Here is an 11,416-nt window from a genome sequence, read left to right on the forward strand (position 1 = left end):
AATGTTTATTTTTTTACACATATAACTTTTACTTTAAATAATAACAATTAACTTCTTGTAAAAAAAAAAAAAATATATATATATATATATATATATATTTTTTTTTTTTTAGACAAAAAATGTAAAAAATAACACATTGTATTTTTTCAGAAAAATACAACCCCTAACCCTAACCCTAACCCTAACAGTAACCCTAACCCTGACCCTAACAGTAACCCTAACCCTACACTAACCCTAACCCTGACCCTGACCCTGACCCTAACCCTACACTAACCCTACCCCAACCCCAACCATAACCCTAACCCTACCCTTGACCCTAACCCTACCCTAACCTAACCCTAACCCTTACCTAACCCTACCCCAACCATAACCCTAACCCTAACCCTCTAACCCTAACCCTGACCCTAACCCTAACCTAACCCTAATCTTAACCCTACTCCTGACCCTAACCCTAACCCTACCCTAACCTAACCCTAGCCCTGACCCTAACCCTAACCTAACCCTAATCTTAACCCTACCCCTGACCCTAACCCTAACCCTACCCCTAAACCTAACCCTAACCCTAACCCTACCCCTAACCCTAACCCTAAAATACATTTGGGCTTCAACATATTGGAAAAGTTTAAAATATTTTCATATTTCACCTTCACCTTCTTCTGCCGCTTATCCGGGGTCGGGTCGCGGAGGCAGCATTCGGAGCAGGGAAGCCCAAACTTCCCGGTCCGCACAAACCTCCTCCAGCTCCTCCCGGGGGATCCCGAGGCGTTCCCAGGCCAGACCGGAGACATAATCTCTCCAGTGAGTCCTGGGTCTTCCCCGGGGTCTCCTCCCGGTAGGACATGCCCGGAACACCTCCCCAGGGAGGCGTCCAGGGGGCATCCGGATCAGATGCCCGAGCCACCTCAGCTGGTTCCTCTCGATGTGGAGGAGCAGCGGCTCCACCCCGAGCTCCTCCCGGATGACCGAACTCCTCACCCTATCTCTAAGGGTGCGCCCAGCCACCCTGCGGAGGAAACTCATCTCAGCCGCTTGTATCCGCGATCTCATCCTTTCGGTCATGACCCAAAGCTGGTGACCATAGGTGAGGGAGGGAACGTAGATCGATCGGTAAATCCAGAGCTTCGTCTTGTGACTCAGCTCTCTCTTCACCACGACGGTCCGATACAGCAACCGCATCACTGCTGCCGCTGCACCAACCCGTCTATCAATCTCACGCTCCCTTTTTCCCTCACTCGAGAACAAGACCCCGAGATACTTAAACTCCGCCACTTGAGGCAAGAACTCTCCACCAACCTGGAGAGAGCAAACCACCGTGTTCCGGTCGAGAACCATGGCCTCAGACTTGGAGGTGCTGATCCTCATCCCGGCCGCTTCACACTCGGCTGCAAACCGACCCAGCGCATGCTGAAGGTCCCGGTCTGATGAGGCCAGCAGAACAACATCGTCCGCAAATAGCAGAGATGAAATTCTGTGGTTCCCGAACCGGATCCCCTCCGACCCCTGGCTACGCCTAGAAATTCTGTCCATAAAAGTGATGAACAGAATCGGTGACAAAGGGCAGCCCTGGCGGAGACCAACATGCACCGGGAACAGGTCTGATTTACTGCCGGCAATGCGAACCATGCTCCTGCTCCGGTCATACAAGGAGCGGACAGCCCCTAGCAGAGGGTCCCGCACCCCATATTCCCGGAGCACCCCCCATAGGACATCGCGAGGGACACGGTCGAACACCTTCTCCAAATCCGCAAAGCACATGTGGACTGGTTGGGCGAACTCCCATGAACCCTCGAGCACCCGATGGAGGGTATAGAGCTGGTCCAGTGTTCCACGACCGGGACGAAAACCACACTGTTCCTCCTGGATCTGAGGTTCGACTATTGGCCGAAGTCTCCTCTCTAGTACCCTGGAATAGACCTTTCCAGGGAGGCTGAGGAGAGGGATCCCCCTATAGTTGGAACACACCCTCCGGTCCCCCTTCTTAAACAGGGGGACCACCACCCCGGTCTGCCAATCCAGAGGCACTGTCCTCGACTGCCACGCGATGTTGCAGAGACGTGTCAGCCACGACAGCCCTACAACATCCAGGGATTTCAGATACTCCGGACGGATCTCATCCACTCCCGGGGCCCTACCACCGAGGAGCTTACGAACAACCTCGGTGACTTCGGCCCAGGTGATGAGAGAGTCGTCTGAGTCCTCAGTCCCCGCTTCCTGAGTGGAAGACGTGACGACGGGATTGAGGAGACCCTCGAAGTATTCTTTCCACCGCCCGACAACATCACCAGTCAAGGTCAGCAGTCTCCCACCCTCGCTGTAAACAGCACTGGTGAGGCACTGCTTCCCCCTTCTGAGGCGACGGACGGTTTGCCAGAATTTCTTCGAGGCCGACCAATAGTCCTCCTCCATGGCCTCTCCGAACTCCTCCCAGACCCGAGTTTTTGCCTCCAAGACTGCATGGGAAGCGGCACGCCTGGCCTGCCGGTACACGTCAGCTGCCTCAGGAGTCCCACAGGCCATCAAGACCCGATAGGACTCCTTCTTCAGCCTGACGGCATCCCTTACCTTCGGTGTCCACCACCGGGTTCGGGGATTGCCGCCGCGACAGGCACCGGAGACCTTGCGACCACAACTATGTGCAGCCGCACTGACAATGGAGGAGGAGAACATGGACCACTCAGATACTCATATTACTTATTATAGACTCATATTTCCAATGTCGTAATGCTGCGACACCGTGCCAGATTCTTAAGGCTTGTGAAGCCATTTCCTTTTCTGAAGCTTTATTACATTTGATTTGTTTGTTTGCTGGTCTTAGGGAATCCCTGCTATTCTTTGGACAAAGTGCGAGCACTTCCTTCTCAGCGTGCTGGTGGAATAGGCTTTGTTGTTCCACACTGCAGCTGCTGAGCTAAAACAAGGACACGGTTTCATGAAGCTTCAAATGTTCCACATAGGCTGGCATTTATCTGCAGTTTCCTGAAGCACCAGCAAAGGTGAGTTGTAATGACAAAGGTACGATTATAACAGCAGCTTTATTTAGAAACATCCTTATAAATTAGAGCGACTCTTCCGTAGAACTTCTTTACCACAAATGAAAGGGTCTCACTTCTCCATAGGCGAAGTGAATCGAGGTTGAAAGCAAGAATCCAACTCAAGAGTTTCAGCCTGAACATTGAAATAAGAAAGGTCCTCGTGAATCTTGGTCAGCTCCTCGGGATCTTCTCCAGACCATAGATTCAAACACATGACGTGACCTCCTCTCCACCGTGGTGGTGGCAGGAGGCCGACAGGCACAGCGACCTTCCAGCTTGTTTCGAGCCTCCGGACAAACCAACGGGAGCAGAAGGCCTGATCGGCAGAGTTGAACTGTGGGAACCGTTTTCCCGATGCAATAACAGCTTAGGTCCGATTTGCTAGCTTCGATGATGATGCGAGGTACTTGAGCGGCGTCTTCTGCTGAAGCATGAGGGGGTGAGGGGGGCGTCCCCTCAAGCCTTCATCAGGGCGCTGACCACGGCGCGGGCGTTGAGGCTGCGCAGGTCGTTGTAGGTCTGGCCGGTGCCCACAAACACGATGGGCTGCCCCGTGATGTAGGTCATGGAGATGGCTGCGCCCACCTTAGACAGAGAGGTCACTGCTGTTACCCAGCGACCACGACACCAGCAGGTCTGGGGAACACTACCTTGTCATCGATGGTGTCGAACTTGGTGAGAACGATGCCGTCGATGAGGTGCGGCTTCTCAGACATGGAGTGATCCGCCAGCGCCTTGTTGAACTTCACCTGCGGAACAGAGGAGCAGCATCAGCACCACAGAGCGAGGGGGCTGCGGAACGCATCTGTGCGGCGACACTGACTCCTAGTGGACATTTGCCGGGTCTTCCAGTGAACACCTGAGGACAGCGTTTGTCAATTTCACCTCATGCGATGCCATGAAATCATGACAGTTAGAAGGTATTGAGGAGCAACCAAGGTGAGGAGATGATCCCATGGATTGGCTGCCATTCTTCAACAACTTCCAGCTGTTTCTAAAGCTGATACACCTCGAACTGGACCACACACTTTCACCACAGAACCATGGGGGGAGGGATCCTTGTGGGACCCTAACCCTAACCCTAACCCTAACCCTAACCCAACCCTACACCTTAACCTGACCTGTCTCACTTCCAAACTGTATTGATGCTCACGGACTGTCAACGTTTGCTCTGTGCTTTAAAAGGTGGCGTTGAACAACTAAACGCACCACAAAATACATGTGAAGAGAGAAAGAGTCATTGTTGTTATGAAGCAAGTTCAGGCAAAGAAGCCAAGGATTTGTCTGGAAACTCCAGTCACATCATGCAAAAGAGAAGTGATCCCATCCAAACAGTGATTTCAAGTCAGTCAACACATCAATGAACCATGATATAGTTTGCCATATTGCTGCCTCTTTCTGGGAAACAAAGACATCTTCTGCCATGTGTTTCTGCAAACAGCCTGGCAACAGAACAAGCCAGAGTCAGTAGCTGCAGTTTTCCACAAATTATTTTCTATAGGACTTTAAGCACAAGTGCGCTTTAGCCCAGGTTCCATTGAAAAAGGTTGAAAAACACTGCACTAGGAAACAGAAATGAATCCAAGCCTCGTGGTCACGTCCTCCTAAATTCACTGTCGGACAAGGGTGTGCGATGACACCGTGACTGTTGTGAGCCGAAATACAGATGGACCAGGAGGAAGTCATCACTGCAACTTAGATTTTGTCAAAATGTCATAGGTCATAATGTTGCACGTTTGTATTCATGTGAAAACGACACAAACATTTGGAGCTTTCTTTCATAAAGCTCTTCTCTCTGTCCCTCTATGTTGTCAAGACTAGCACAGGCTCAACCACCGAGTCAGCTCACGGTCTTACCAGCTGATCCACCGCCTCGTTGCCCACCAGCGCCTCCCCAACAAACAGCACCAGGTCGGGCATGTTGACGGCGATGAGCTTGGTCAGGGCCGTCATCAGCGGGACATTGTCCTGCATGCGTCCGGCTGTGTCCACCAGCACCACGTCAAAGCGCTGGTTACGGGCTGAGGGACAGGAGCAGACAGGGCTGTCAGTCTTCTGCCCTCTGGTGGACTGGAGACGAGGGTGGCACCGTAAGCGATGGCCTCCATGGCTATCCCAGCGGCGTCCTTCCCGTAGCCCTTCTCGTAGAGCTGCACCACCTGGCGCCCCGCGTGCTTCTCCGGAGGGTGGAGCGAGTTGAGGCGCCGCTGGTGGGTGCGCAGCTGCTCCACCGCTCCGGAGCGGAAGGTGTCGCAGGCGGCGATCAGCACCGAGAAGCCGTTCTCGATGAGCCAGAAGGAGATCTGCAGACAGAAGTGTGGTGAGGTCAGGAGCGGGCTTCACCTTCACAGCAGGGCAGCAGCTCTCACTTTGGCCAGGTTGGTGGACTTCCCCACGCCGTTGACGCCACAGAAGGTGATGACGAAGGGCCTCCTCTGGCTCTGCGCCTCCATGACGTCTCGCAGGATGTCCACCCTCCGCTTGGGCTGCAGGATCTGCACCAGCGACTCCTGCAGCGACTGCTTCACGGTGGAGGCCACAGCTGCGGAGGCAGGACAGAAGGCTCCTCATCACCAGGTTCATGAAGAGCTGCTGCTGCTGCTGCGGCTGGGTCTCACTCACTGGTGAAGGTGCCCATGACTTTGCCCTCCAGTTTCTGGGCCACAGAGCGGCACAGCTGCGAGGCGATCTCGGCGGCTACATTCTTGGCTGCAAAGCAGAGCACAGGCCCAGGTGAGCACAGACACGCGGGCTGACACGCCGGCGGCTGCCCTACCGATGAGGTGCTCCCTCATCTTCTCCAAAATGGGCTGCATGTCCTCTTGGGTCAGACTCTTGGAGCCCACCAGACCCCGCAACATTCCCAGCATGCCTCCGAAGCCACCACCTTTCTTGGAGCTGAAACCAGACCAATGACCTTCAGAGGGAGAAAGAAAAAGAGGCGGGGAAGCGCGGCGAGCCAGGAGCACCTCGCTTGGCTGGTTGGATGAACCCTCTCTTCCTTCTCCACCTGCTCCTCCTCCTCCTCCTCCTCGTCCTCCTCCTCACTCTCTTCATAATCCACAGATGGCAGGTCTCCTCTCATGGAGCTCAGCTGCATCTCCTGAACAAGGATGAGCGGGGCCTTTAAAAGCCAGCGTGCGACTGAGCAGAAGGTGGATCCTCACCGGTTCATTAAGGCCTCCGTCGGGATGCTCTCCATTGTGGGAACCATCTCCGTTTCTTTCGCTGTAGTCCAGGTTCTTGGTGGAGCTGCCGCCCATGTCCCAGACCCGCATCACCTTCTCCCTGGGCTTCTGAGGCTTTGGAGACTTGCTGCCATGTAACAGGTGAGTTACCTTGAGGCTGATGGACGCACAGCCACACGGCGGAGACTGACCTGGACTTCTCAGCCCTCGCTGTGCGCATGCGGAAGAACTCGTCTCTCCTCCTCTGCATGGCCTCCTCGGGACTCAGGCCGTGGTCACCATTCTCCAGCGCCTTGGCCACGGCCGCCTTCCCGCCATCTTTTTTGCCGGCTTCTGCAGCTGCTGAACGAACAACCGAAGAGGATGACGGAGCTGCTGTGGCGAGAGCTTCCTGCCACACACCAACCTTCTTTTTTGGCTGCTTTACTCTTGCGTCCACCCTGGTCTTTGCCTTCGTCGCCACCTTTGCTCTCGATCATAGATTTGACCGTTTTCTGGGATTTGGCAGACTCTTTAAAGTTCTTCATGGCGACCGTGCGGCCTTTGCTGCTCTCCTCCGCCTCCCTGGTGGAAGATACAGTCAAATGCAGCCAGAGTTTCACGACGCAGCGGCTGAGCTCAGCCTCACCTGAGAAGCATCCTGAAGTCATCGCCGAAGTCAAAGCTGTTGGTGAGAAGCTTCAGCGCGCCCTTGTGCTCCAGCTCGTTCTTGTAACGATCCCGGAAACGGAGCTGAATATCATTTATCAACTTGTCCACATACGTCAGCGTCAGGATCTTTTGAAAACCCACCTGCGCGGAGCAGACACATGTGACCTTACAGTGAGGCGCCACCACAACACGCGTCGATTGTTCTGGATTCTTACCACAAAAATCAACTCAAACTCGTTGTCCAGCTTGTATTTGAGGCTCAGCGCGCCGTGAGTGAACGACGTGTTTCCGCTGCGCTCCTGGAACAACAGGCAGAGTTGGCAAAGCACACGAGACAACGCACGCAGTTGCAGCGAGACGCTACCGCTATGACAGATGCTCCATGCCGTGGCACTGAACTGACTGTTGACGTCAAACACTCATCTCAGGGAAACGCTTTCCAACAGTTAGCACTAGCTGCTAAAACTCCTGTCAGTAAACACTTCCCTCCAGTTAGCGTTAGCTGCTAAAACTCATGTCAGTAGACGCTTTCCTCCAGTTAGCATTAGCTGCTAAAACTCATGTCAGTAAACACTTTCCTCCAGTTAGCACTAGCTGCTAAAACTCATGTCAGTAAACACTTTCCTCCAGTTAGCATTAGCTGCTAAAACTCATGTCAGTAAACACTTTATTCCAGTTAGCATTAGCTGCTAAAACTCCTGTCAGTAAACACTTCCTCCAGTTAGCACTAGCTGCGAAAACTCATGTCAGTGAACACTTTCATCCAGTTAGCACTAGCTGCTAAAACTCATGTCAGTAAACTCTTTATTCCACTTAGCATTAGCTGCTAAAACTCCTGTCAGTAAACACTTCCTCCAGTTAGCACTAGCTGCTAAAACTCATGTCAGTGAACACTTTCATCCAGTTAGCACTAGCTGCTAAAACTCCTGTCAGTAAACACTTTATTCCAGTTAGCATTAGCTGCTAAAACTCCTGTCAGTAAACACTCTCCTCCAGTTAGCACTAGCTGCTAAAACTCCTGTCAGTAAACACTTCCCTCCAGTTAGCATTAGCTGCTAAAACTCATGTCAGTAGACACTTTCATCCAGTTAGCACCAGCTGCTAAAACTCATGTCAGTAAACACTTTCCTCCAGTTAGCATTAGCTGCTATCCTAAGTGCCAGTCAGTGCCCGTCGAGCAAAACTCACCTGCAGAATCACGGAGCGGATCAAGGCATTCACCGGGCCGGTGAAGGACTCGGTGACCCCTGACCCCTGGAAACACCACAACACAATCCCCCCTTTGCTGAAGATGGTGAAGAAATCTAGCATCTTGCTCCCACGTAATCTGGATGGCAGGCAGACAAACAGAGTCAGGCGTCGGTCCGGTAGAATCGAGATATCGTCCTTCGCTAATTCCGATCGATAACTCTCACCAACCTGTTTTCAAGGCAACGACAGACAGATGATCGCACACGAGCACCACCGGAGACACGCAGTTTGAGACACGTCAGAAGAAGAACTAAGAGGTGACGCAACATCCGGTGACGTACACTGCGATCGTGACTGCGCATGTGCAGTGTGAAGGCTCGGCTGATGGAAGGAAGCTACGGTACTTCTTTATTTATCAACTGACTCGAATAACAAAAACATTTTGCTTTTTCGTTTTATTCTAAATGTCTGATTGACTATCGTCGCAACTACCGAAACTGACATGAAGCTTAATGAGCAATAATGAATAATCAAATGCAATAATTAGTCAATAATAACAACAATAAATTAATTTGAAGACTCAAACGTAACATGGTTTTGAAAGTTAATGTGTTAGAGACTGCTTTGAAATACAGGGCGAAAGATTTGCACTCAGTTGCAGAGCGCAGTTTGACCACTAGATGGGGCGACCTCCTCTTATTAGCATCTATTTGAAGTCTCAGGCAAAGTTCAGCAGGTTTGGTTTCCATTCTCACATCAATATTGAAGTAAAAACCAGCCTCCTGAACTAGCCTGAACAGGCGCTCACATCCATGTGTAGACCGGCCATGCAGCCGCTGTAGTTTTCAGTTTCAGGATGCGTTGGTGGGTATCCACTTCCGTCCTCGCCCGCCTTGAAACAAGAGTAAACAAAACTCAGACTCTGTCCCGCCTCACGTCTGTAGCTTCTATTGAAGCCATATGAGCCGTCCTCCATTAAAGGCCACATCCAGAGGCAGACTCCCGATGATCACTGCCCTTTGTGCCCAGGCAACTCTGCAACACGTCTAGTCTGAGTGAGACTAATCTCTGAGTGGCACAGTTACTCAGCAAGGCTTTCTGTGTGAGTGCGCCAAATCCCAAACTAGAGACAACAGGAAGGGCTTGTTGTCCGGCCAGAGTGTCGCTCCAAACTGCCTGTTATTGCTATTAATAACTCCGATGAATGTGTTGGCTGCTGCTCACCTTGGTGGTTTGCACCATCTCACATATACAGTACATGGCTGCGTGAGCCAAGTCTTAAGTAGGCACCGGCAACAAAGGGAGCAAAGCAATACAAAGCACATAAAAAGTTCGACTGCCACGACGTGCAGACTCATCTGGAGCAGGAGTCAAACTCACCGTAGGCTGCAACAGGGTCTCCTCTGAGCCCCCTCCATCACCGACATTTTTGCTACTTGTCATCTTTGTGCATCTGTGTGCTCATTTATTTATTTTTACATCTTGTGCCATCACCCAGTAGAATGTAAAAGTGGCAGGAATGAAATGATCAATAAAGAATGTTGCTGAAGGTTTGGGCTGTCACTCATATGTGTTACCATAGTGACTCCAGAAAAAATAGGCCACAAAACGAGGCCAAAAAAGGACTTCCCAGTCTTTTCACCCAAGAATCTCTTCTTCAGTGTATTCCGGAAGCTTGAAATGAGGTGCTGTCTTGTCTAAAAAGTGAGGGCCCGCATCGTGTCCATGGATTCTTGTCCGAGCCTGGGCCAGTCAGCCTGACGTGATGCCACACCCTGACGTAGAACTGGAACTGGACCTCTGAGCTCTGGTGGACACCCAAACCTTTTGACCTGTGAAAACAGCTTTGCAACTGTCCCACAAAGAGACTGTTGGGGCCGGTTGCTTTGTTGTGCTGACCTCCTGTGACCCTGCCAGTGATGTCATGTCATGTACGTGAGGTTTCGGCGCGGCAGCCACACCTCACGATATTGTGGAATGAATCATTCCGCCCTGGAGCATGCACTTGCGTGTGCTGGACGGAATATTTGGAGTAAAAGTTTCATCAGTGACTAATTTTCTTCCCTGCAGAAAACCTTCTTTCCTCTCTCAGTCACCATACTATTCCCCTCATGAGTCATGGCACCAAGTGAAGCCTGCTGTGTTGACCGTGGCATGGAACGAGAAGCAGCCAGCGCTGAAGCTCAAACAAAGGCGTTATGGAAGTGTGTGGTTCAAGTGTCTGTCACGTGTGGAACAAGACCACCTCCAACATGGAACAGCAGTGGCGCGGTGCCCGGCCTGCCGCTGACCAGGGCCGCTCTTTGCATCTCTCTGTTAGAGCAACTGCGTCTTCAGAGTTTTCTGCTGGCGAACTGGCCCAACAGCACACGTGTGACGCCCGCCACACACGCCAGCGCCTGAAGGCCAGCGCACCCTTCTGACTTATTTTTATCTAGAGCCAGTCCAACTTGTATTCTTGCTCCCTTAATCACTGGGTTACATTTGGGAAAACAATAACCTAGAAAGGAGATGGATCAAAGGACTTTATGCTTTTGTTCTGTTGTCAGATCAGTGGTTACTGCTCACACCGGCCCTGAGTTGAGAGCAAACATAGGGGTGCGAGCCGCGAGCGGTGGCCCCACCCAGCGTTCCTTGTTTCCTATGAGCGTTAGTTTGCACTGGAAACATCTGCATAGTTTCTTCGGTTTCATATTTATTGACCCAATATTTGCGCTTACGCAGAACACCATGCATATTCACTCGACTTTATTGGCGCAGAGGCTCACCACACACACCACAGAGGGACGATGGGCAATGACATCACGGTCGTTGACACACGTTATCTTCACGTTTGAGCTTGCCTTTTGCAAGAGGAAGCAGAGCTAGAAGGACAGTGCTGGGCTGACAGGGACATATACAAGAGGGAAACAGGTGAAGCAGAGATTCCATTCCATTCGATTTGATTAGGTGTTTTGTTCTTCGTTTCAGCGGGGAAAACTGGTTTGACAATGAAGTCATTTCATTTTGCTCTGCAGTGGAACAAACTAAACTCATGCAGAGTAGGAGAAGTTTGGGAGGCCAGGCTCTGGTAGTCTGGACATGTTAGGAGGTCAGTGTCGACCAAGGGTGAAGAACAAGCATGCGCTCACACACTGTGTTGCTCTTATCTGGACCCTCTCTGTTCATCCCAGGTCTGCAATAGTTCCTTGCTCTGTACGCTACAGTATCAATCCTGACTTGAGGACACGCAGTTCCACAGTCTTTTTTATGTTGCTCTTCCTCCTCTCCGCAATCTTCTCCTACAAATCAGACTTGAACGCTGCATTCAACAAAGCAAATGGCAACATTCTCACCTGATATGACATGTAATAT

General features: G+C 51.5%; 1 protein-coding gene across 2 annotated transcripts; it reads right to left on the reverse strand.

The window, feature by feature from the left end:
- Positions 1-3,013: 3,013 nt before the first annotated feature.
- On the reverse strand, positions 3,014-8,456 carry srpra (SRP receptor subunit alpha). Of its 2 annotated transcripts, none has more exons than XM_053873795.1 (15): positions 8,291-8,456; positions 8,060-8,198; positions 7,087-7,170; positions 6,849-7,012; positions 6,627-6,784; positions 6,412-6,559; positions 6,200-6,347; positions 6,002-6,135; positions 5,809-5,930; positions 5,655-5,741; positions 5,402-5,574; positions 5,122-5,335; positions 4,890-5,053; positions 3,683-3,781; positions 3,014-3,617 (listed from the first exon to the last, which is right to left on the reverse strand). In XM_053873795.1, exons 1-15 carry the CDS (start codon positions 8,422-8,424, stop codon positions 3,489-3,491), a joined length of 2,097 nt encoding a protein of 698 aa, XP_053729770.1. In that variant the 5' UTR covers positions 8,425-8,456; the 3' UTR covers positions 3,014-3,488. The 2 variants fall into 2 exon arrangements, with proteins under 2 accessions (XP_053729770.1, XP_053729769.1); XM_053873794.1 differs by having other exon boundaries at positions 6,412-6,562; positions 8,291-8,455.
- Between the last annotated feature and the right edge of the window lie 2,960 nt (positions 8,457-11,416).

Source organism: Synchiropus splendidus, chromosome 8 (assembly GCF_027744825.2).
Source record: "Synchiropus splendidus isolate RoL2022-P1 chromosome 8, RoL_Sspl_1.0, whole genome shotgun sequence".
In the NCBI taxonomy this organism is placed as follows: domain Eukaryota; kingdom Metazoa; phylum Chordata; class Actinopteri; order Syngnathiformes; family Callionymidae; genus Synchiropus; species Synchiropus splendidus.

Coding starts and splice junctions, on each gene's coding strand:
- srpra (XM_053873794.1), bottom strand. CDS start 8,424: ATGCGCAGTCACGATCGCAGTGTACGTCACCGGATGTTGCGTCACCTC. Junction 7,171..8,059: donor TCCGCTCCGTGATTCTGCAG/GTGAGTTTTGCT, acceptor CTGTTGTTCCAG/GAGCGCAGCGGAAACACGTC. Junction 5,575..5,654: donor AGTCATGGGCACCTTCACCA/GTGAGTGAGACC, acceptor CTGCCTCCGCAG/CTGTGGCCTCCACCGTGAAG.